This window comes from Phoenix dactylifera, chromosome 8 (genome assembly GCF_051530095.1).
Source record: "Phoenix dactylifera cultivar Ajwa chromosome 8, Ajwa_hap1_PhDact_Kaust_v1.1, whole genome shotgun sequence".
NCBI lineage: Eukaryota > Viridiplantae > Streptophyta > Magnoliopsida > Arecales > Arecaceae > Phoenix > Phoenix dactylifera.
The window spans coordinates 5,730,879-5,758,254 of record NC_143197.1 but is presented as its reverse complement, the minus strand read 5'-3'; the positions used below and the strand labels follow the sequence as shown (position 1 = coordinate 5,758,254).

Below are 27,376 nucleotides of genomic sequence, written 5' to 3'. Positions count from 1 at the left end.
GCTAGGGAAGGCTGGTGAGAGCGAGTTCCATCCTTTTGAAAGACGATTCGACCACGGTGATCAGCTAGGTCCGAAAGGGTCCGCACAGTGATGGAGGAGTTCATCCTTTGCTCCGTGATATATGGTTGATGGTGAGGGAAATGATTACGTTTCAGACTATGCACGTATATCGTGAGGCGGACTGGGTGGCAGCGTATGTCGCGAGCCACTCAGGAGGCACTCTATGGGTTGGACAGGATGACTTGTCTGGTGCATTCCAAAATTTTTTGTTTGCAGATTCTACTGGAGATGTATTCGTACCCATGTTGTATAAAATGCCCGTTTCAGTAAAAAAAGAAAAGAAAAGAAAAGAGAAAGGTTGGTGACCCCACTACATGAGCGACCCATGCCAAAGAATTGGGTTCAACGGGGCATCGCTGGAACCTTAGTCCTCTAGGCTTTGCCCATTTGGTTGGTGCTGGCATTCATTGGAGAGGAAGGTCGGAGTCATTGTACAGTGGAAGGGTAACCTCTTCCTTAATCTATGATCTTTGATACATTGGGCTGCCAAATGCTTACCAGCTTCAGCGCGGGGTCTCCATTGTGAGCGAAAAGGAGTTGTAAAACCAGAATGAAGAATGAAGAAATTGGAGGGACCGTGGAACATTCTTTGTCATCTACTCTTCTTTCCCTTTCCCTGCTAAATAACTCCCAAAGCCATACCAGAGTATATCATGGAGAGCATCCTTGGAAGGACCTAATGATCATGCATGCATGCGGATGCAGTCCTTGCATGACGTACCGAGAACGATAAGCTGAGAGCTCCTAACTAGTTAAGCAGGGAAGAGTGAGGCAAACAGGAAGTGAGGGATCAAAAAGGGCGCAGATCCTGCAGTCCCAGATAAAGTGCAGTTCACTATGTATTGTATCTGAAGTATCATGCAGAATATCACGTTCAAAGTTAAGCAAGTCGACGAAGACTAGTGCTCTTGGAACCCACTTAATTATAGACTGTTTAATAACAATGGTTCAACCACCTGATCTCTCAATTCCTTGAGCTACTTCAAGCTACAATGCAGCATCAAGTCTCACACCATGCACAAATAAAATGATAACATAGGTGCAAGTCCATGATGGGACTGACTTAAAAACTGGAATGAACATTAGACAATCTGACTCCAGAATAAAATTTGATTTCTTTATGAAAAGAGTCCTACAAATTGCATTGCTACTACCTTGCAGATATAAAATGAAAAGAGCCACCTTGCTACAACCACATCAGATTTGTTATCAACCTGGTTCCTACATTGATAGAAGACTAAAGCTCCAATCTGGACTTGTTTGTAAAATCTACTGTACAGAAGGGGAACCTATATGTTCTTTGCTATGGCAACACTGGATCCATATGTTTTTTCCATGGTCGCATGCTATTCAAGTTTCATCCAGGCAGCTGCCAGACCCAGCTGAAACTTTATGCAAAGCAGTTTGGTCAGAAGCGAGGCCAGGAACGGACCAAGAAGTTTTCCAAAAAATTTACAATCGTATCCACTAGACGAGACTCAAAACCACTACAGTGCCATCAGAAGATAGATCACAACACAGATTCTACCACTGCATCCATGGCTGCAGGTCCCCCTCGCTCAAGCAGCGAGAGAGCCAGATCACACTCATGCCAACCCCTCAACCCACTGGCCAATTTACGCAGAGTTAGCTGCTTCACCTCTGGCACCCATGTCGGAACAAAACTTACCAGCAAGCCCACGAAGCAGGATACGTATGCTTTCCACATTGCTGGGTCACACCCCAGGGATATGTTCCCCTCCACAACACCAGCCACAAAATCCATGTGCATTTCTATCACTCGGGCTCGCTTTGATGAATACACAGATGTGTAGGCAGGAGAAGTATTTCCAATTCCCCATACGAAGGCCCCTGACAAGATCACCATATATGCCATCACATAGCCCTCCAAGATATTGGACACTGGCCCAGCACCACCCAGCTTCTCCCCAGCAGACAGCAACAATGTGGGCAAGGACTCCTCATACAGCGCTTGGACTAGATGGACTCCGCCAACGCTACAAAGCAGGCTTGCCCCTAAAGTTGCCACCTCTTTAACTCCTGAAACAGCAGCAGCAAGCGACATCCGACCAGATCTCAGGCGAGCAGGTCTACTGCAAGCCCATTCATTCCCTAGTTTGTTGGCCCACTCAATGACCAGCTTGAGAATCACATCAGTGACAAAACGAGTGTCATGGAATGTACGACATGTGCGGAGGTAGAGAAAACCTGGGGCAATAGGCAGCCGGACCCCCTGATCGGCCAATGCCTGGCCCAACAGCCCATTTACTCCCCGATTGGCAGAAAGGAGAGATCCTCCAGTTATAGAGGGTCCAAGGAAGGAGGAGAAGCAACTTCTGATCAGCTGGGTAACAGCTTCTTTGTCTCCAATGAAGGGGGAGAGGCAACATGATAGGACAATGAAGTCATGCCACCGCCGAACCTTCTGGGTCCACAGGGCTCCTATGATGGGCATACTCGGCCTTGAGCAGCCTGCTGCACAATTCTCCAATGCCTGGCCCACAATACCATGGACGTACTCTAGGCTCTTGTCGAGTTTAAATGTGATTGTCAAGCTCACAAGGGCTGCCAACGGTAACGGAAGCATCGGTGGCATCCCACCTGCAGAAAACATCAAAATTATGAGAATAATCAGCATTTCAGAAATAAGTGTCATATGTAGGGTTGCCAGCAATAACCATTTTGCTGTTTAAAAAGATATACTTGTTCAAGATATTTAATGTAGCACAATCACAAGACAATATCTTTAACGATTGGTTTCATTAAATGTTTATCATATCAAGAAACTGTTAACAGCATTTTATGATTCTGGTTGGATGACATTAGGAGTTAGAAGTTCTTAACAAGTTTTGACCTATGTAACAGTAGTTTCACAATTAAATAAATGAAACATAAGAAAGGTGCCAACTTTCTATAGAGGAGCTTTTTCCTTAGCTTGAGAATTAACCTGAAACTGTTGCAATCCAAGAAATGAACCTTTCTATGGCTTTCATTTTGGCTTGTTCCTTCAGATTGCAGGGAACAATATAGAAAGAGAGCATGTGGGATGATTAAGTGGACATAATGGATCCTTTTCTATTTATAATTGTGAAAAAATAAAGCCGAGCTAATAAATTTTGAATAACAAATATCACTGCAGAGTTAGACTCAAAATCAAAAGGAAATAATGCAATTCAGCTAACATGTTGACTGTATAGAGATATCAGATAATAGGGATGCAACTGAACCAAGCTATTCAAGAGCAGCTAGGACCTCGCTCGGTAAGTAGCTTGTATACAAAACAAACAAGCACAACCAGCACTTCGAAGCTCAGCTAACAGATAGGCCAAGCCTAACTACTAGGCGGCTTACAGATGAGAGTACACATGGGTTCAGGCCGCCCAAGTTGAGAATTGGCTCATTTATATAGATATATAGATAGATAGATACATATACATACATACATACAAACACGCAAATATATATATAGATATAGATATAATATATCTATACATATATACACATAGGGTTAGAAATGGGCTCGGGCTAGGCTTCAGGCTCAAGATTTGACAGGTTGATTATAACAAGGCAGATTAAAAGCATGCTGAATATGGAATGGGTGTGTGTTATGTCCACAATCTTTCGTAGGTTTATTATCATATGCCAGGTATGCTGTTTCTGAAGAAACCTTAAAATTAACTTGCATTTCAGACAGTGGCCACAGAGACCTACCAAGTTAAATGCATGTGGATCTGGGCAGAGATGCCTGCACTAATTTACCAGTTTATTTTTGATAAACAAAGCTTTTGCTGCAAGGCATAACATAACATGTTGGACAAATTCATTAAAGTATCTTAAAATCTAGAGAAAGCTTCTTCCCATCAGCTGTTTTTAGGTCAAAAATAGAGCCGACTCAGAACTCAATATAGTTATTGGTCAATAATATCTCTTGCAATGTTTCAAAATTTATTTGTCAGAAGTACAAACTCAAGGTAGCCAATCAATTTTAGTTAAGCAAGATTTCCACCACATACTGGGAGATAAAAATAAAGCAAAACTTTTACAAACAAGAGCTTAAACAACTGACATGGATCACAGATGCAAACAGGAACTACCATAAATTAGCAAAAAAGAAGAAACAGCAAAAGTGGCAAAAAGGTGATATAATATCATACGTGGATAACAGCTGGCAATATGAACCCCTGCAGATGCAAGAATTTCCTTTATTTCAGATTCAACCGAGAGAAGATTTGCAGCAGGGCTTGGCCAGTCAGTCCCATTCATTGGAACTGGTTTCCAGATTCCACGAGTAATTTCTGCCGAAAAATAGCTGATAATAGCGGCAAGAGAAGCTGGCAAAAAATCCACAAGATCCCTCAGACCTACAGCAGGTTTGAGTGTTGTCAGATTAAATAAAACATAATCCAAGATGAAATACAAGACTGAAAATCAACACAGATTGCTCATATTCTGAATAATAATCATATAGATATGGAAAAACTAACTCCTGGCACTAACTTATTTACATAACATGACCATAAACTAGCACCATCAATATGCACTTGCACAGTTATAAACACATAAACACATGCATGCATGCGTGCATGTATGCATGTATATATTTATGGTAAATTTTGGGATCATCATATAGTTTTCATTGAGGTGAAACCCAAAGTTATGCCCTAGAACATATCATTTGATCCTGACTAGTGACTACAGATATATGCTCACTGCAGTGATCTGGTATAATGAAATGACGAGCAATGAACCACTGGCAATGCCTGTGAGTACACCTTTTAAAGGAAAACCAAGTTCCCTCATCTCCAACTTGCTCAGGTTGGTACTCCCAAAAGGGCCACCACTGGCATGTAGTCTCGTAATACACTTTTTTACACCAACATCCAATCCAAGAAACTGGCTTACCATAGGGTTCCTATTAAATTTTGGTATGGGAATTCAAAGATTCCTGCTTTTGTTCCTGATCCTACTTCCTGGACTTCAAAACCAATCTCACTCTACATGCCACGTGTTCTCAGTATTAACTTCTAGACATGGTTTGTCCTTCCATATAAGGCAGCCCCATATACCTTTCCATATTTAATGCCAAACAACCCTATTAAATTTACTCGCTCGCACATATTGATATGAAAAGGATGATGCCTTCCCTATACAACATTTAAGAGATGATAGGTGATAGATTCCTTGTACTTCACATACTATGTAGATATTGACAAGAACAAAAAGTTCTTGTCAATACGAAAAAAGCTTACCACAAGAACATCTTAATTGACTGCTAAAATACTAGTCAAAGGAAGAAAGATCTACCAATGGTATCACCAAAAAAGATCTTCCAACATTGAATTTTTACACTTGTAGCCTGCAGTGACTACAATCCAATCTCCCCACTCACTCACTCCTGAATCACACAGCTTGCCAATGACTACACCAAACTTCAAGTCTGGCTTGCTCCCAAAAATAACTCAAAATTATGCTGAAAGAAACAAAAAGGAAATAAAAGAAACAGCTAAATTTCTCTTACACCTGATATCCCCATGACTTTCTTAAAGAAGCCCTTCAACATCATCCAATGCCATTCTGTCATCTGCACCACTTAGGCATACATGATCCATTATAGGCCATTAAAGTTACAGCAGTCATCTTCCAATCAGCATATAAATGAGAAAGCATCAATTCTTTGAAGGTTGGTTTTTAATGAAAATTATAAAATAAAGCTTCCCGCATTTGAGTGTCAAATTAACAAGATTGAAATGACACAAATAGCCCTTTCTATTTTCTTTTGGGGCCTTTGCACTTCTTCTAACCAAGAAAAAAGGTCAGACAAGAGTAGCCTTTCATAAATTTAGTCACTTCAAATTCACCTATTCTTTTAGACAAGAATCTAGAGACATCACAACACTGCTATGACACCAGAAGTTGTTTCGCGCTTTCATTTACATCTAACATCCTTAAGATCTCCCCAGAAAAGAACCTTTCAATCCAGATACTTGGACATGCACGCCAGGACAAATGTGGACAAACTCATGCCGTTGGTTATAAATTTAAGCAAGACATAAACTGATCCAAGCCGCTCTCCCATATAAGCACTTTGTCAACATTCTAATTGAAAACCAGTTTCAGCCTGTCATATGACATCTTCACAGGCTCCTACAACAAAGAGATTCCAAAACTTACTGCAACCGTGCAGCATGTGGCCGATATATTCTTTAAGCATAGCAAGAAAAGTCTTGCTCAAAGAACGAGCATTCCTTACTGTCCTTATCATTTGATCACATGCTCCAGGCCAATACTACTCACCCATCATAGATTTCATATATAAATCAAATAACTGGAGGAGCAAAAAATACTCTTTTTAGACTTTTCTATTATCTTGTGTAATGATCAGTAAATATATAATATCCAAGGAAAGCTGTGCCTAAAATGCATCCAACCTGTAGTCAAGTCCCGGGATGAAAGCCTTCCGTGGGCACATGCAGTCAATACAGCTTCAAGAACAAAGGGAACAGCTTCTAGAAACTCCCATGCAGTTGGTGTGGGCCTTTGATGAGCATCTTCTGTTGCATTCATGGGGGATCCACTTATACTGCTACTGGAAGTTGACGAAGGATTACCAGAAACACTTCCAGCTTTAGGCATTTTTCGATAAATCATATTCAAAATCTTATTGGCAACTTGATGAACTGGATTTTTATTGCACAGGCCAGCAAGAGTCGAGGCTATGCAAGCTTGATTCTGAAAGTACCAAGCACGCAGCTTTGGAAATGAGTCGATATACACTGGCTGACTGGGTGTTGACTGAAATGGATCTGTAATACTTCCCACCCTACCGATAGCACTAGAATTTTGCAAAGCAATGCGACTGTTGTGCATCAATAAGAGATAGTCCAGAGTCAATTCCAAACTGACAGGGCCTCCGCGACCAGCCAAACAGTGCTCATGAGGAGGTTTATAAAATTTCCATAAGCGAAGAAGAAAGAGAAATGCACATGAGAAGACTGCATAAACAGAAGTCTCATCAGAGATGCTTGATCTATGATTGAATGGGGGCGGTAGTGACCCAAAAGCCTCACAAAGTGGCATCAGAGCGGCTGCAACATCTGGAATCTGCAAATAGCATTAATCTATGCAACTGAAGAAGAAGAAGAAGAAGAAATTGCAAGAGAACAATAAGTTGCCCCAACTCTTTGGGTAGAATCACTTGACATGAGCACAAGAAATGAAAAAAAGGTGGATGACATAACACCTAACTGTCAGAATTTGAAAATCATTTGCTTATCAGGAGTGAAATATAACATGCAAATTAAATTCATGGAAAGATGACATCTACATCGAGTATCTGAACTCGCCACACGTTAAAAAATATTGCATGAAATATTTTGTAGCTAAACAATGAATGAGAATACACATGAATAATTCATCAACCTAAAGGCAGCAAAAGTTCTATGCATTTCTGTGTAAGACTTTAGTTCTGAGAGAAGCATCATAAAACAAATCAAACTAAAAAATGATGAAGAATTATGACAATAGCATGTATTGCCTACTTACCACACCATATAAAGAGAGGATATGAATAACATCGCCACAAGAAACACCAAATAAAATAGCACTGAGCATAGACATATGACCGATTAAATTACTCCCACTTCCAGATACCGAAGAATTAGGAGGCACAGGTGGAGACAGTAGCTTGACCACAATGCGCACCACATGCTCCTGAAACATAAAAGAGATTTGGGTTAACAGGAAATATCAAGTTAATAGCAAAAGATTAAAGCTTCCAAAAAAAAATCAGGACATCAACCAGTGCAGTTACTGCATCAATGCCCTAGGAGGCTCCGAACAGCATAATGTCTCAGATGTCAAGGATAGATAAGAGATGATTGAAGGTGAAATCGCCGGAAGATGTCGATAACTATAAGGCATATTAAGGTGAAATCATCAAGTACTAATTTGGATGATTTGAAGTTTTATATATCTGAGGAAAAAAACTAGAAAGTATAATGTTTACCATACAACTACTAGAGTTCAATTTGGAAGGCCACATTTCATTAACAACCAAGGTTCGCCGTACCGGTACCGAACCCCGTACCGTTGCCGCATTAGTATAGGCGTACCGAGTGTCGGTACGGTACAGTATGCGGTACGCCAGGCGTACCGACATTGGCGTACCGATACCGGTATCCATCGGTACGGATACGGTACGTCCGGTACCGACCGGTACCAATCGGTACAGCATACCATAATAACAACAGTATGCAACTGTCCCACCTGAATATTCCAGCCACGAACAAGGGATGCGCCGCATAGAATCTTTGCAGCAGCTGATTTTTCTTCTTCTGATCCATTTAGTGCAATATGGTACAATTTCTCCAGTTCCACTACACTGAAGCAGACACCAAAATCGTAAATCCAAAAATACAACCATAAGATCACTAAAACAGCCTATATGCACAGTTAGAAGTCCAAAAACAGAATCATGCACTTCTAATGTTTACCAAATCAATCTTGTAAGGATTCCTTTTAAATACCTCGTAGCAGGAGATGCCATAAGAGCATTTTTAAGCAAACTGTTTAGTGGAGCTCCATCCATAAAGGTTGACCAAGGGGACTCTTGAACTAACAGTGAATCCTTTGATGGTGTCAATGGAACCACATAGCCAGGCCAAAAGTAGGCAGATGTATCGATCAAGTTTCTTGCAATGCAGGCTTCAACTATAAGATGCAGCATGTTTCCAACTGCAAAAGCAATAAATGGTTCGGCACAAGCCAGTGCTTAGAACTTGTCCAGAGAGTATTTAAGAGAGAATAGGTAACACAATAGATTGCGGCCAAAGTGCTCTAAGGGAAAGCAGAGCTATTGTTCTCCTAATGATATAATAGCTCCATGAGGCATAATATGCGGTATATACCTTAACCCTAACCGAAGGTTTATGCTATCTATATTGAGTAAGTATTACAAAAATGAATGATTTGTCAAAGATCCAGAATGTAATATTATCAACACACCAAAGCTGCATTATCTCTAAGAATTTGTGTTTCTTCTCTTGCTTTTTTTAACCCAATGTCCAAAAAATTGCATTCAATAGGTTTCATTATATTATCTAGCCTACAAAAAGAGCTTTCAAAAAGCTAATCAAGAAACAGAATTAGGTGCTTCACGGCATAAAATAATTTGTGAACCTAGAGGAAATACAGTTCTTAGAAAAAAATTCCACTTATCTCCCAAGCCCGCATGGTTTGCAAGCTTTACAATTGCAAAAGAGATTAAAGAGAGTTTTGCTTCTCACCAGTACGTTGGTTGATCAATTGATGAATTTCACTGCCTTGGCAAGAATATATTTTTTCCATGACCAAGTCAGTTATATCTGAGTTTGTAATTTCCTGTATAGATCTACTAATATGGATAAATTGTCACAGAGCAAAAATGTTATATCAATCAGAACCAACAGAGATTCATGCTAGAATTATCTAGAGGAAAAGAAAAGATATAAAGGAAGCCTTCAAGATTTGTCAAGGCAGCTAACTCATTCATGGTTTTTTCTAGACCAATGTTATCATGTTTCCATTTCTTTCATTTCTTTTTATTTTTAGGTCTAATAAAAGCTTACTCACTGACAGAAAGCAATCCGACTCCATGACCAAGTGAACAGTCATGTTAATCCAGATATTTGTCTTGTTTTGTTACTACAATTTTCAACAAAGATAGATGCAAATAAGTCAACCTTACAAAACAATCTAACCTGCTTTTACAGAAGAATCGTTGCGATTGGGAGCACCAAGGTTACCACTTCCGGTCTTTAAATTAGAAATGAACGTTGCTGCTTTTGAAGCTGCACTATTAGCTGCATTGACCACTGATGGAGGAGGTGATAAAAGCCCAGAAAACTGTCCTAAAACCTGAAGAGAGAATATTAATCCATGTTTTTTAGAAGCAAAATTGCTTCCTTCAGTTCCCTTTACGCAGCTTCTGGTTATGCCATTGTTTATAAGAGAAGGCATTTCATATTCATCTTTCACAAGAGGAACAATTGCCAAAGGAACAATAGATAATAGCATGCAAAGTCGTGCATCGAGATGAGGTATAGGTCCTTCCAGAGGCTCACGATCCTGCTTGTGGACAGCAAGGATAACAATTATTGACAAATAGATTAATAGATTATTTAAACAAATTTCTTTGCTATGGAGGAAAACAAGCACAAAGAGAGAACTATCTCAACTCGCTGTATAAGTCGAAGAGCTGAAATCCAGAGAGCTTGAAATGTCTCCTGCCAGCTTGCTTGATTCATTACTTTGAGTGACTTGGTCAGCTCTGATCAAAAGAAGAATAAACGTCACTTTTGTTATGGAATAGCCTAAAATTTCATGAATGGGAAGACCATGAAAACTGTCAGCAACAAGCACCTGTAAGTATTTCAATGGCAGATATAGGATGGAGTTGCTTCCCATCCATTGCATTCTCCATAAACATGTCAAAAGTAATCCAACAAGCATCCCTACTGGCGCCAAAAATGTGGCATGAGAGCAAGCTACTGGGCCCATCATCAAACAGAACTCCAAGATGCTGATGTCTATTTAACTTGTATTCCCAGTCCATAGCCTTCTGTATGTTCGCAGACAAGCTATCTAATATATGATTTGCAGATAGTAAAGCTTGTGAGGCTGATTTATGCGATTCAATAAACTGCAGTCTCTCCAATAGATCATTGAACTTCTCAGGCCTACGCTTGCAAGCAAACATTTATTAGTAACTCCACTTGAAAATCCATCATACATAATGAAATCTTCTATGCACATATATCTGAACACAAGAGCAGGGAAATCAAAATATCAGATTCATCTTCTCTTTCAACAACATAAATTAGACTTTCGAAGCATCGGATGTAGCACAGTTAGCAGAATCTGCTTTTCGCTGGAACTTTTAAGAATGGCCAAGTAACCACAAAAGGGATTGCCATGTTAAGTTAGGAGCTCTCATGCAGATTACAAAATGTATGAATTCCCCAGTATGGGAGAAGGTTACAGAGAAATATGGATCCACTTGGGATGACAAACAATGGAATCACAAGAACTGGCCCATAAGAAAAGTAATCATTATGAAGAAAATTATAAGTCATGTTTCACATCTGTATCTCATATGACATAGGGAAATATGTTCAAATATAATTCTTCCAGTCAAATGTCCGTTTTACCACAAGCACATTTTATGGTAATTACAGAGTGAGAGAAAAAGAGGATGTAGATAGGTTCTATCAAAAAAAAAAAAAAAACAAAGGGGATGAGGAAAACTGAACCCAAAAAGACAGATTAAAGAATAAAAGGATCAAAAGCTCTTCATAAAGATAAACCACATGCTGAATACAAATTCAGATTGCAATGTGTCATTGTGTTTGTCATTTATCTCCCAGTATTTATACTGAGAGATACAAACAACAGGAGAAATAAAGCTAAGTAAAGCCTTCTCCTTGTAATTTAAACAAACCAATAGCCATTTGTCTTTATCTTTGACACCATTAAATGTTTCCACAATCAGTCTCGGATAAGTGATATGGCACAATCAATTCTTATGATCATCACCAAGCACAATGCAAGAGGACAAATGGAGATAAATTGGAAGGAAATATGCAGTTTCACTCATTGAACCTTGTATGGCATGATCTTCTCTAAAGACAATGACTAAGGGCATGTCTTCATCTAAAAAAAGTCAGTCAAAACAAATGGGTGCTCATTTAACACAGACTGCACGCTAAGCCTTCAAGAAAGACATTTTATGAGTTCCTATAGGCATCAATTGTTTCTGTTTGAGAAAATCCACATGTGATTTTCAATATTCTTCTTGCTATAATTATATATTACATTTTAATATATGCAGGTTTGAAGTGGCAAGAGGCAAAGAACTCGGCCTAGCTGTCATATTCATACCTATGCCCAAGGGGCATGTTTGGAGATAAGTTCTTTTTCTTTGTTATAGGATAAAGAGCAGGACCTCATCCATGATAGGTTGAAGTCAGGCATAAGCACAAAATTGCATGTTTTGGAATGTAACCATGCAAATGCCCTTTGGAGGGTAGGACCCTACAAGTCAATCTTTGGGTCTATTTAAACAAGTCTACCGTCCAGCTCTTCCAACAGTTTGTGCATAGCACATATGCCCACACACCCATTTGCATGTGCATGACATGCCCTTCTGCTGATAAGTGGCTGTGAACTCGTCAACCATTAAATGTATAGTATAAACATCTTGCCTTACAATAAGTGATTCATGTAAATTAACAAAAATACTCCTATTTCTAGTCAATTTGCTTCTTTTTTTTAAAAAAAAAAAAGGAACACAGTGCACATAAAATAAAAAAGATAATGTGGCTGTAAAGTAGGTATATTTGGTAAAGAATCAAATGCATTTCAGAAGGAGGGCCTCATGGCCTCGAACATACATGTCCAGCCACCCTAGCCTGTTTGCCTTATATAAATCTAGAATTTGGCATGTGTGATGCACATCTTCAAAGGAGTTGTGGTTTTCCAAAAAGTTGAAATATTAAATTGAATCCATTCATTTGTGAGGGCTTTGAAGTTCAGCAGCAAGCCAGACTCCGCAGTTTTCCCATTATAATGTAGTAGATAGTAGATAGGAAGGTCAATAGATACCAGCAGCTACCAGGTGAACCATACCAACCCAGTACATCATAGGGGCTCAGTATGCTCCCAGACCAGCATGACATAAATCGTGTGCTACATCTAACGACATACCATGTGCCAGAACAGGGGTGACCGTACTGTACGAATGCATGATCGGTACAGAGTCACGTACAGTATGCGAGAAATTCAGTAGAGTTATTAGCTCTTATACATAACCATAAAGTTGGTCACCTTGCCCAACTACAACTTGAGTGTTCTAGCATCTTTAATTGTTGTTTCCATGACATATACACATTATTTAGTCCATATACTTAAATTCATGGAGGTCATAATTCCATTTCTGTCATCCAAAACAATGTTCCAGTCCCCTTTCCCACTTTATTAATAAAATACTACACATATGCAGCGATAATACCAAGTCCTATTATGAACTAAAATGAAAAAAAATAGCTAAAGAGATATAAGTTTCAAATTGCCATAGTGATCACACATACTATGGGGAGGAAAGGAGGGGGGGAGGGAGATATAGAGAGAGACTCACATATTGAGATAGAAGAGACGGAGAAAAACTTTGGCCTTTTTATTTGAAGTAATTTTCCCAACCACCTCTATAGCCAAAAGAGCATTAGTTCCACGTAGCTGTTCACGATGCCTGTTCCGCCTCTCATCTGAACTTTCTTTAACATCTATCTCCATAACTTGATGTCCTTCATTAGCATAAAAGTTTCCATGTTTATCTCTGAACGGCAATTGAAAGCCACAGTCTTCTAGTGTGCAGTCGATCAAACATGTCATGAAACTCAAGATGGACAAAACTACTGCATGTCCAAAATCCATTTGGTGAACCCCATATGTACGTGAAAGTTGTAGAGAATCATCAACAGATTTAACTATCCTGCAAAACAGAGTAATTATTGCATAGGATCAATCAGTCACAAGACACAGTGATCACCAGCTATGGAACCCATTTTAACTAGAATGCTAAGCATTTCTGGGTCAAACAAATATGAAGGAGGTAGCCAGTAGCTGAACAATTGATGAGCATGATATATTATTTTCCAATATCAGCATGCAGTTCCCATACAGTGTCAAGAGGATATAAGCAAAAATGCACAGGCAGAGGAAAGCTGCAGTCAGCTAAAATGAGAACAGGTTTTCTTATATAGCATATACCACAAAACCCCTTCTAGAGGTGAATATGCAGTTCCACTTACATGCCAATCCTCAACCATGTGAAAAGAAAGAGTAGATACAGTCTTTGAAAATTTGACCGAGTGCCAAATACAATTCACATAGATGAATACTTGTTTAAAGCTTCTTCTTGGTCAAAGCATTTCCCTTAAAGAGACTCTAAGCAACTTTAACAAAGCTGAATGTCATGCTAAGTTCAAGAAACATGATTGATTTCAATGCCATCATATCCTAGCTGCATTTTAAAGCACCATTACATCAACCATTCCACAATTAGATGTAGCAATTGCGAAAAACCTGTCAATATGGGCTAAAGAAACATTATTAAAATGCATCATATGATAACATCAAACACAAAGATGCTGGTGGCTGCTAGGTGTATCCAACAAGTTATCTCACTACAATTTACTCAATGTGGTGTGGAACAAGTGGGCAAGTTACAGACACTGGTTATTAGTAAAAAGCCTACATCACTAAGGAATATGATGCATTTCTTAAAAATAAGCAAGTTTTTTTTTTTTGAGTACTTCAGGGCAGTGATTTAAAATAGAGTGACTGGGATAAAGTTTTAGCAACAAATAGACCCCTAATTCAGGTCCAGTTTTCTAAAGAACAGAAACCAATTATCCTACGCCCAAGTCTAGGATCCCTACGTTCTAAAAAGATAGACTTGCTACATTTGTGAAAAGCAAGGACTTGTTGCCAATAAATTCTACCATCTCAAGAGCATACATTAAAAGCACAAAATTCTCAAAGGATAGAGTGTTGCGCCAAATCCCACACACTTACATGATGACCAAGCCAGCCTCTGATAAAGCGGCTGAAAGTTAACCAACCTCTAATTCACAGATTAGACAACTGTGATTGTCCACCAACTGGTGCAAAAATGGCATTCTCCATCCAAATCTATTCTGAATCTGGTTAACTCGGAGCATGAAAATATAAATGTGACAACCAGCAGTCACGGCAGAAAACAAGTTAACTTAAATAAGGGTCCTGAAGTAAAATTACCCTTACATAAAGCAGTGATCATGAGACATACATGCATGCATGCATGCATGAATATATATGTGTCTGCGCGTGTTGAAATTATTCTGCCTCTCTGTTTATACCGTGAACCCTCGTACACTTAGAACATGAGAACTCTGCTCATATAGAACCCTCCTTCCTTGTACTAAGTTTCTTTGTTTTATTCATCTTCTTTAAGTTTCTAAGCCGTACAAAGACATCTCTTCGTTAGTCTTTTTCCTCTTCAATTGGCATTTTCTTCAAGACCCCTAGCAGTCTAAAAATATCGAGAGTTGGATCCATACCTCTTTCCCCTATTCCCACTTCATATAAGAAAATACTTTTCAGGACCTTACTTTGCCATGCTTCTTGATATGCTCCCCGACTAGAGATAACTGACTCGAACCCTAGTTTTATTTTCGAAAATAGCTTATCCACGACAAAAGATCACTTCTGGAAAGACAAAAAACCTTCTTCCCATCTATGGCGATATAAGCAAGGAGGAATATTACTATCTGAACCAAAATTTATCAATAAGAAGCCAATAACTTACTTGTCTCTGCAAGGCCCAGCCTCCACCAAAGGAGGCGACAGCGCATATCGACTCAAGAGCTCCAAGTACAGCCTGTAGGCCTCCGGCTGTGCCCGGCGATGAGGAATAACTCTGAATCCAGCACCAAGAGTCCAGTATAGCAAAGAAAATCAGCCACTAAGAATAAGAAAAGAGAATTGGATGGGAAGTAGAAGGAGAAATCGGCAAACCTGCGAGCAAGGAGGGCGAGGGCGTGGAGTGGGTAGATAAGGCGAGAGGCCATAACCTGGTCGAGGAGCTTCCAAAGGGAAGGGGTGTTGTGGGAGAAACAAAGATTGGAGACAAGGACGTGCCCTAGCTCCGGGCTGGGGAACCCTAGCCCCTTCTCCCGGACGGACCGGCCCACCTCCACCGCCCGCGCCAGCAGCGGGTCCCCACGCTCCTCCGACGCCTTCACCGCCGCCATCACCCGCCTTTCCAGGTCCCCAACGCCGAAATCCCCCGCCTCATCCTCCACAGCCATCTCCACTGCCTCCGCCGGCGCTCGCTGGTCCGCTCCGCCCGTCGCGGGGGCGCTGCTCGCTGATAAACGGAACGGTGGAAGAAGAGAGGCACAAAAGAAAGCGTCCGAGAGGGAAGAGAAAACTAGAGTAAGGTCCCCAGGGGTTTTATGGGACCATCTGTGTTGGGCCCCACCAGGTGCTGACGTCCTTGACCGTTGGATGAGACCTCGTGACGCGTGCCGAATATCTGGGTCCTTGCATTTTTTCCCCTCGAGGAGTAATCACGCAAAAAAAAAAAAAAAAGCTATTTGGGGGCTTCCAATTTCCGCCTGAACCCTAATTTAGTGTAATAGGATTATCAAACTTTTAAAATTTTTTTTTTGAGCTATAAATTTTACCTGCATGATAAATTTATTATATAATTTTAAATAATAATTTATATGGTAGAAAAAGATGATGCTTCACATTCTACCGTGATAATTTTATCGGCAGCCAGATGAAATTAATAGCCAGAGCCCAAGTAATTATACTAAATTAAAGTTCAAAATAAAATTAAAAATCTTTAAATAATTTAATTTTTTTTATATAATTATGTTCTGAAATTACCATTTTATTTTTGCATATCAAAATAATAATAATAATAATAATAATAATAATAATAATAATACCAGAAATTATACAGCGAGCTGCATCTGTAATAACTAATTCATGTATGCTTGATGACGGTTATGACCTGTATCAGTGTTACAGCGAAAAATCTCTCTCTTTTAGTAATACAACCGAAAAAGTCTTTGACGTGTAGTTTGGTCTGTTTTTTTTGCATGTCTTTTTCGCTTTGTATGTTAAATTTTAACGTGGCTGATTAAGAACTTTGACATATAGGCATACCTTGGCCCTTTTACCAATTTATTATTTTAATATAATTATAATTCAGTTGTTGCTGCATATAAAAATAATGTTACTAGAATGTAAGAAATTAAGTGACTACTATGAGTCGATACACACAATACAAACTAATAATGACTGGCTCCGAGCCTAATTCAGTGTGGCTGCTATAAGTAGTTTGAACTAGCTTATGGGCATGGTCATGACTATTAATATAATGATATTTGGATCCCAGCGAATCTCAAAAAAAAATTTATCCATGAGTTCATCGGAGTAGCTGTCATCAAAATCGATAGTATTATTTTATTTTTACTTTGGAATATTTTATTATGATCATTATAATAATTTTAAAACATGTCCGTTGAATGCAAGAGCATTGCCATTGAAATGATACTTGAAACACTTTCATGGGTGCACTTAATTCATGTTTAGAATAAAATGAATGGTTGTAAACATGCTAAACTTCCGGTATCAAATTCATTATATTCATAAGGTTAGCATTGTGCGTTATCCCAGCATTATCCATATTTTTTTAATCGATACCACTCCCTAAAGTTGTCTTGGGAGTTAATTTTTATGTATGATTCTTTGGTAGCCAATTACCTCCAAACAAATGACATCAAGGTGCGAGGTGATAGCTTCTTGGATTCAACAGTGCTTGCTTGACCAAAAAGTAATCTTATGAGGCATAAGATGCACCGTTCTAGATTAATGAAAAATCTTAAAAAGAGATAAACTATTGGGAATTTTCATATGTAGAAGAAATTGGAGGGTCAATGTTTGGGTTCACACTGCGTTGCTCAAACTGTGGCAGCCGCTCCTGACCCGGCATTTCGTTTGCCGCCGTGCTGACTTGGGCGCTTCGCTTTGAATGCGAGGGCTCAAGAAAGACGAATTCCCGCAACGACCCGGCCCTGGGACTCAAAGGCGGCGCTCGCGAAATTAAAATTTTCAAAATGGGTGGATCATATCTTCTTCACCACAAACATCAAATGGGGCCATTTCTTGTTTTGCTATCGGGCATTCCGTTGAAGGATTCATTACAAACATAGCCGTCGTTATCATTGATGTTCCGCCACCAGTTAGAAGATTTACGTTCAAGAATTCGTTTGGTTCTTAGAAAGAATTTTTTATGACCGAAATATTTTTTCTAGACTGACTTATGTTTGGTTGAGCATCTATTTTTCTGAGAACGTTGTATGAAATATCTATTATATACTTAATAAAGAGAAAAACTTTATCCATAAATTTTGATGGTTAAAAGTAATTTTCGATTTCCAACCGGTGAAAATGTAGTTTTTCCATCTCCCTCATGAGTTTTTATTTTTCATGAATATAGAAATCATGGAAATGTTACTTTTACGTCTCTCTCCTCTGAAAACTCCAACCAAACAAGAGATTCTTTTATTATTTTCCGTTGACCATCCTTTTTTTTTCTTCCTTGTGAACCAAGCGAATCCTAAATTTACAGCAACACCCTAGTCTTCCAAATCTGGTCAATCATCAATGTTCATTATGATACTGCATTAGTATACATTAGATTCTAATAAGGTTCTCCCTAAAATAATAAATATAAAAGAATAATATCATCATGGGAATTATAAATTTCGCATTGTTGACAAAATTATCACGTCATAATTTTATTTATTTATTTATAGGGTGATAAATTGCACTAATCCATTTATGCAACATTGGTCACCAAGAATGAAAGTGGCATTGTGCGATATCTCGAGAGCAATGCCCCACAATGCTATTGTGTCATTCGATGTGCTTAAAGTAAAAATCCAACATCGTCATCGAGGAAAAGAAGAATGCAGCTGAATGGCAGATCAAAGACTCACCTACCCACACACTTTTGCAACTCTTTTGTGGAAAAATGGCATGTTTGTTTCATACCTCTTGCTATCTATTCAAAAAACATTGTTATCTCTCTCTCTCAAAAAAAAAAAAAAAATCCTTATAACTATTATTAATGATTGTGGTAATAACCAAAAACAAAAAAGCCAATCTACTTAATACTTTTTGATTGAATTCTCTGGCAAATAATACATGGCTTCTATCAAAACTCCATACAAAAGTGGATAATTCATAATGGTAATTAGCCTTAAATGCAACAAGAGACTTCAAGCAATGATAAGCTAATAACTATATTAAAACATTTTTATTTAATAAGATAATTAGCATAAATGACAAAGGACAACCATAATTTTCACTATATTACATTTGTTACATGGTGAAGTAACACTGGCAACTATTACATGCATACATCTATTTACATGATTCATATATATACCATTTACATGAGATCAGCTGTTTTGATGCTGTAGCTGCCACTCTTTTAAACAATCCTCTTGGACATTAGTCGGGGTTGTTTTGCCGGTCCTCGCAAGATGTTTGTTTTTCTTTGTTTTTTCCCATATTTTTCGATAACGCCAGCCTCATTTTCAGTTTTATCTCAAAGTCCGCATGTCTCATCTTTGTTAGTTAGATCATGGGGGAGTGAGGGCTGAAAGGATGCCGACAAAAATAATGACGGCTAATTGGGTTGCCTGTGCAATACTTTGGTGGTTAAATTTATGACATCTAAGAGACCTCTCTATGTTGTTTTTATTTTTTTTTTGATTTTATTGAATGTAGTTATGCTAGAACTTATTCGGCTTATAAGAAGGGAAAAAAGTTTTTTTGCATGAATATCCTTTCAGAATTAATATTTGCATGCATATCCTCATAAAACACTTGTTTTACTATTCTATTCTTCTTCTTTTTTATTTTTGTATATATATCCACATTATCTAATGCTGTTAAAAAATTAACGGTATCAAATTAAAATAATTAAAATATCCTTAATGCATGATGCGTAAAAAAAAACATTTACGATCGCGATGGAAGACAAAAAAGTAATTTTAAAATTCTATTTTATTTATAATTAAAGTAAATATAGTTTTTATTAATGGTATTAGACGAACCATTATATTAAGAGCATCTGTAAAAAAAAAATAGTACTTTATGAAGGTACAGAAATAAATATAAATTTGAAGAGAGTATTCATGCAAATGTGAATTTTTAGAAGATTTTTTATGTGCGCAAAAAGAAGAAGAAGAAGAGGAAGAAGAAGAAGAAGAGGAGGGGGGGGGGGGGGGGGGGGGGGGGGGGGGGGGGAGGGATGGGGTTCCGTCACCGGCTATTCAAACTCCCCACCAGTTCTGCAACCAACCAAACGCTCGCGGACCGGTCGTTCCACCGGCTCACACGTCCGAACTTACCGGTTGCGGATGCGTGGTTGTTATCACCCAACGGTTAGACAGTCCTCCACGCGCGCGAGGGAAGCTTGCAAGACCAAACCTGATCCTAGTAATATTTTTCTTGTGCCGACTTGAGTTTAATGGGTCACGAGTGCACGGTGAAAGAAGGGTCATTTTGCTGGCATAATGAAGCTGCACTGTTATTGCCTGCAAGAGGCCCCCACTTGTTATAAACAATATATGATCATGTTAGTTGAAGGTTGAAGTCTCATTAATATCGATTAGGATCCTCTTGTTGCATGAGATAGATCTCATTAGATGTCGCATCAACGCTGCCATTGTTGAATTTATGCTAATCTGAATTGTTATTCATTTTATTTCAATTCATATTGTGGAGTTAATTAATCAATTAACATAGTATCCAAATTCAGGATTATGATTTTTTTGTTTAGATGGGTATATTAAACAATCCTGATGTAACAACATCTGGTTAAAGCTGATCACGAGCCAGATGGCCAACAAAATTATATTGCGCTTAGTCTATAACAACAGAGGAGAAGAGAAAATCAGGCCGATTAAGAGGTTTGAAATTGACTCTTCAAGATCGGATCTAACTTTTATTGTAGAGTCCGGTATGATTTAGTGTTTGATCAATTCTGTATCCACCAATCGGTAGCTTCCAGAGCTGTAAAGGAAAGGGGGAAAAGGATTTCTAGAAAGCACCTTCTAAAATTTTTTATAGATATGAATGGTTTGAAAAGAGTCGAGAGCTCTGATGATCCTCCAAATAAAAGAGTGCAATGGATGATTTATGAATTAATCCTCTTCAAATTAATTATTTGCTTTTTTTGACAGATTTTTTCATGTATGTGGTCCGGATTATACAAAACGGGGTGTAAAACCTGTTAACCCATTATTCATAGGTTTAAAATTTTTGGATTCAATTGGTTAATTAATGGCATTTATGATAGTCACGTAATTACGTAGATGCATACAAAAATGACAACCCCAAGGAACTGGACAACTTGAATTGATATTTCATCTACTCAGGTGACAAACCAATAGATGCTATTGTTAGTAATTAATAAATTTCTAGGCACGGAAGATAGCGGAATGTATATGACAAATTGTGTTATTATTTATTTTTTTTTACAGCAGCGGTCCACACTCTACAGATATTAATGTGGCCAATAAAATCAGAAAATAACAGAATAGATAAAGAATTCGACACACTATCACGCTCCATCCTTCGAAATGATGGGCCGCATAGGAGGCAACCCAATCAACTGTATTATTTGCTTTTTTGTAGACGTATGTGGCCTGATGGGCGCCACTCTCCTATAGTAGTCTGTGAATGCTATGTTATCTTGAATGACTAAGTCCACAAATAATTTTTGATCGGGCGCAGCATGCGCTTGTTAAGACGCAACAGCAAGATCCATTTCAAACCAGCACGTGGATCATTTTCTAAACCTTGGGTACTAATGAAATAAAAGATTGCTTTCAAGCCATGGAAGACATCAGGTGCTTCCTTGGCTCTATCTTCTTGAAATGAATGGAAGTGCCCATTAAACTTTATTTAAATCATGGTATGAATCATATACTTGAGACCAACCTATAGCATAATGTTACCATGGTTGTCTATTGTACGATATTATAAATTATAATATGGAAAGTTCTCTGATTCCGTGTGCCTTCCCTGTAAATGTTTCTCGTTATACTCTCTTCTCTGCCTCACATACATGAACCTATCCTCCCCTTTTCTCTCGAGGTATTATATCCTACTCAGCATGCACCATGTAGCTCTGCAAGCTCCTTTCTATTTACGGGCGTTTGATAAATAGGGTATATCATACCAAAACATAATTTCTCCTTTCTATGCTCCTGCATGCGCACATCAGTGTCTGAATAATATCATAGAGTACCGAGTGTCGAGATAGCCGGTGCACTCCCATTCTTATTTTTATTATTTTATTTAAATTTTGTTTTTTTAAATTTTGATCAAAGTCACTATCTATCTAATTAAAATGGTTTTTATGTTGAAGATGCTATCATTACAAAAATAATTAATATACTAATTAGCTAGGTTTATATCCTACCTTGCCCTACTGTAGACTAGTCTTCCTCCTGTTCTTAGTTTTAAAACAAGTAAATCCAAAAACTCTTGATCTAATATCCACCATGCATACTAAGTTGACGCATAAATATTGGGACAAGCAGCATTCTTAAAACTCAAAGCGTACCAAGTGTTGTGGAGGCTTTCTAGATATTTATGTAAGATATTTTTGTTTATCAAATTTAGTATCTTATAAACTTGATCTAATCATCGTGGACATTTCTATGTGCCTAGATCAAGCCCCCGTGGCATCACATAATTATTTTGTAGATAGTTGCTATTGTGGGAAATGGATGCAAAATCAATGTAACATATAAAAGGATGATTAACATTTTTTCAAGATGTTATCCAAAATAGCTAGTCGGAAGTTCTTATTTAGATTTCTTGATCCTGTATAACCCCTAACATCCTCGTCAGGCCAAAAATTTAAATCCATTCAAATCTAATCACAAACACCACATGTAGCTTATGGTCAGCCCTAATAGATCTGTCTCTGATACCATTTGTAACAACTCATGACCTCACCTAAAATGGCTAGCCATAAGATATTATTGGGATTTCTTAATCCTATATAAATACCCAAGATCTTTCCAGCGAATAACCGATGTGGGACTAAACACATGTCCGTACATGACCTCATATATTCTACCATAATTTTTTTCATGGTGCATGCTACGTACTTGCATGTTTCCAAAAATAAAAATGTAAAACATGTTTTCCAGTGACTATGATTCACGTTCTTTCTCTCTCTGAAAAGAAAAAAAAAACTCTGTTTGAATTACAGCAATTAGAATGAAAGTAGTATGTTTATGTAAAATTTTGGGTCAGAACCGAGTTATGTCCTCGGCCGCTCAAACTGATGAGACTAAAAGCTGAGCCTAACTTGTATGGAGCCCAACTTGTTTGGCCCAAATCCAACTCCATTGCTCAAATTAGGCAAGCCCACTTTTTGTCGAGCCCATTTCCAAACGTAGCTGCATCCAGGGACGACCGGGAGTAAAAGAAACAAAATGAAATGAAATAAAATAAAGGCTCTAACAATAGTGACCTGTATAAATCTAGGTTAGGCTACAAGCCAACCTAGTTGGTTATTGTGACAAGTAGAGAAAGGATGGTTTAAGAACATCATCCTATCCTTGCGATCTTACCTTGAATCGCCCCAAAGTCCAGAAAAATTTATTGTGTCTTAAGGATCATACTTAATTTTCTAAATCACCGATCTAAAAGTCATATACGCAGCCTACTAGCTTCTATCATGGTGCATGCAATCACCAGGTTGCTCACCGAAATGTTAAAAAGCCTTGTATGCTATGATTCTTCATGATTGAGAGTTTTTACCACCCCCATTGCATGATGGAGGGTAAAATTTTTTATAATCTACGACCGGATACAAAATTATAAAAGAAAAGCTCAATGAACCCAAATATAAGATTTGTTTAGGGCTAGGGAATACCTGTTTATGTTATTTTTTCATCAACACGAATTGACTAGGCGCATTGTAAGCCATATTAACATATGTTTCTTTATAATTTCTAATTTGTAAAGTGAAACATGTATTTTCTTACATGCTACATTGCATATCCTATCTACGGGACTAGCCTTGGGAAAAATAAAAAATATTTTATTATTTATTATTGATCATCCACATCTTTTACTAATACTTGGACATCTCCATGCTACCATGCTTCTATGACAATGCTCTTTCGAAGTTTTAAGATGCATTCATATCTAGTTTTAAGCAATTTAGACCATATCTCCTCCTTTTCTCCTATTTAAAGCTTTTTATCTTCAAATTCATAGACAAATTTTCTTTTGATGCTATTTTTGATAGAAAAGATTCAGAAGAAGAGGATAACAAAATGGGACTAGCTTTTTCTCGAAAACCTCTAGTACCTCCAACTTTTTTTTTTGATAAAATTTGAACCCAAGTCTCCAACAAATTTTATTTGCTTAGTAAGCTGGCATCCTCGGAATCAATCATGATAATTAAGATAATAAAAACAAATGAGCAGTCATTATCAAGAATACTTAAATACAATTTATTCAAATATATAAGCATTTTATACAATGATTGCCACCTTTCAACCAAAGAAGCAAAGAACGGATAAACTTTCAACTTGAAGCTCCAAACGTTCAACCAGAGAACTGGAGTTGGACAACTTTTCATCCGACTATCATGCACATCCAATCCTTTTATTGGTAATCAACAGCTCGCCCTACTCTCACCAACGCAGCAACTACCGAAGTCCCTTGCAGAACTTAATTGTTCCTTCCGAACGACATATCTTAACCGATTCCTCTAAATAATACCAATCCCTTTTCCACGCAGCCTTTTACTCTGATCCTCTCCATTTATATTATGAGACCGGTTAATCAATCAATGCCGTCCATGTATAACGCGATGGCTGTGATTGCATCGAGACCATCACATCATACGTGAACGGTCGTGATTATTTCTACGGGCCTCTCCTGCGGAACCAGCGATCAGCACCCAAATACCTCAGGAGCAACGGAACGCCCAGCCCGAACTAATCCACGGCGGAAATCGCCTTCCGGGAAACGTACTTTCCCCAATTTCTCTCGCTTCCTCCCTACCGCCCATGGACTCCCCCTCTTCCAAGCCCCACCACCACTCCAACCGCCGCAACCGGCGGCGGCGCTGCTTCCTGATCTCCGCCGCCGCCCTCATCGTCGTCGCCCTCCTCCTCCTCGTCCTCGGCCTGACCGTCTTCCGGCCCCGCCACGCCATCACCACCGTCAACTCCGTCCGCCTCGCCGGCCTCCGCGCCGGCCTCGACGTCCCCAACCTCGGCGTCGACCTCAACGTCACTCTCGACCTCAACCTTACGGCCAGCAACCCCAACCACGCCAGCTTCCGTTACGGCGACGGCACTGCCGACCTCTATTACCGCGGCACCCTCGTCGGCGAGGCCACCATCCCGCCGGGGGAGGTCTCCGCCGGTGGCTCGGTCCAGACCGACGTCCTTGTCACCGTGATGGCCGGCCGCCTTATCGGCAACAAGGCCGTGTACGCCGACGTGATCTCAGGTTCGGTGCCGTTCACGACGACGACGGAGATTCCGGGGAGGGTGACGGTCCTCGGGGTGTTCAAGCATCACATGGAGACCTATACTACGTGCGATATTGTGGTGAATGTTCGGAATCGGACCGTGGAGAACTCGGATTGCAAGTATAAGACAAAGCTCTGAGCTTGGCAATGGGATTGTTTGCAAGTTAGTAGAGATTTTACATCCAAGATTATTACTTTTTATTGTTTAATACTAGTCTAGACATTGGATTTTGCTCTTGAATGAATTGCTATAAGTTGTAATTGAGCAAAGGCTATATTTTTTTCAGCTACGAGTAACTTACTAAATCTAATACGATTGCATTGTTGAGTTGCTTGCCATGTTCTGCAATAGAGCCAAGTTAAATTCCTATATAGTATAAATATGTGGTGTTGGTTTAATTGACTTATTAGATTTGATTGAGCACTAAATTATTATGGCTTTTGGGGTTGTAGTCGTAACTGGTGTGATAACATTAGAGGATTTTAACCATCAAGCTTGCTTCTGGATGGTATATGTGAGTACTGTTGATTGGGGAATTGTCAGGAGCATAGGAACTGTAATGTTCTTAAAGAACTATTCCAGTTATGGAAGCACTGTGATGTTTCCTTGTTCTAGCTTGCCAAGTGCAATTTAGATTTATAATTGTCCTTGTTTTCATAGGTTACTTTAGTATTCCTTGCTAGCCAAACTTCCTTGTTGATCAACATCATTATTATAATGATATAATCTATTAATCTCTAACTGGGGAACTTGTTCTAGTTTGAACTGCAAAAGTTTGCTTTAGAAGCTTCTTAAAGTTTACTTTATATCGTCCAGCTTTAGGATCCTTCTATCTGAAGTTGAGTGTTGGACGGGATACTGGGAAAGGGACCTTGATCTTCATTATTTTATTTGGGAGCAAGGCTCCGGAAGCTCACTGTAGATGATTTGATCCCCATCCCTGTTGGTAGTATGCATGAATGCCAGATGGCATTGTAACTCGTCTTGAAAAGCTAGCTAGATCTCGCCCTCTCCATTTTTGGCTAATTTAGGTGCTATAGACATCCAATATTGATGCTATCCTTCTTATCGATGCATATTGATTAAAAAGGAGGCAAATTTTTGCACCAAGCTTAAGCCGAATGCATGATTTACTGTTACCTTATGGGTTCTCCGAATACCAGCTTGGCAAAGCAAGCTTCTACAATTGTACATAAAGAGGTCCTTTTTCTCTTACTTAAAAAGAACTTACATAAGTTTCATCAGCTCCATCTGCCATTAAGTGGATCAGTTACATCAGTTGATGACGAACCAGATATCCATGCATGGGTTCAGAGAATGGATCTTCTCTTAGTTGAGCAAATGCTTCGGGCCCACTCTTTTTAATGTCACCTATTTAAACATATTGAGATGTTAGCAGAATTCAGCAATACTTTTATTAAGTTCCATGTAAAGCAGGTAAATAAATCTTGCATGACATATACCTTGTTGACGTTTGATAGAAGAGGTTCCTATTTGTCAAACTAATTCTTGGAAAGATCACTTTTTGATGTAGTTACATACTAGGCATCTCTTCTACTAATGTAATCACCACAGATGGCCTCATGATTCCATGGCTGCTTGTACTCCAGCATAATAGTTGTCATCTGTGATTTTTTGACTAATTATTTGGAATAAGGTGTTAATACTAACTATATATTTGGATGCATCATCCTCATCACAATAATCTTATTCGTGTTTGTCATTAGTGATGCATAATCCGATTCACCCACATATATAGTTGCTTGGCTGTAATCTATGCAGGATAATTGCTGTATGATGAATTATCCTGATATCTCTCTTATAGCAAGTGGAAAGCCCGAGTTCGCATACTAAAGTACCGTAGTTCGAACAAAATACAAGGGTTATAATTGATACCATGTCGATGGTAAGTATTGTAGTTTGACCAAACAGAAATCTTTGGACTGTTAATTTGCAGCTACATTGCATTGGAATGAAGCTTGGAAGCCCAGATCTTCATGAAAATAGAAGTTTTTTTTTCTCACTTCAGGTCTAAATGGCACCCAAAATTAAATGGATGGATGTTGTTTGCACTCGGCAAGAAAACATTTTTCTTATCATGCATAACAAAGAACGAGAATTACTAGGCATTACTGCCG

The 27,376-nt window shown here is 38.7% G+C and overlaps 2 protein-coding genes across 2 annotated transcripts; one reads left to right on the top strand and one right to left on the bottom strand.

Annotated features, from left to right (window-relative positions):
* Window positions 1-1,152: 1,152 nt before the first annotated feature.
* Window positions 1,153-16,056, bottom strand: LOC103702174 (mediator of RNA polymerase II transcription subunit 33A-like). The gene is made up of 12 exons (XM_008784497.5): window positions 15,652-16,056; window positions 15,443-15,553; window positions 13,232-13,585; window positions 10,459-10,775; window positions 10,275-10,366; window positions 9,798-10,164; window positions 8,586-8,793; window positions 8,326-8,440; window positions 7,603-7,770; window positions 6,489-7,161; window positions 4,215-4,421; window positions 1,153-2,661 (listed from the first exon to the last, which is right to left on the bottom strand). Exons 1-12 carry the CDS (start codon window positions 15,942-15,944, stop codon window positions 1,571-1,573), a joined length of 3,996 nt encoding a protein of 1,331 aa, XP_008782719.3. The 5' UTR covers window positions 15,945-16,056; the 3' UTR covers window positions 1,153-1,570.
* An 8,608-nt stretch (window positions 16,057-24,664) lies between these two features.
* LOC103715222 (uncharacterized) lies at window positions 24,665-27,242 on the top strand. The gene is made up of 2 exons (XM_088702531.2): window positions 24,665-25,400; window positions 27,021-27,242. Exon 1 carries the CDS (start codon window positions 24,768-24,770, stop codon window positions 25,374-25,376), a length of 609 nt encoding a protein of 202 aa, XP_088558657.2. The 5' UTR covers window positions 24,665-24,767; the 3' UTR covers window positions 25,377-25,400; window positions 27,021-27,242.
* The last annotated feature ends 134 nt before the right edge of the window (window positions 27,243-27,376 follow it).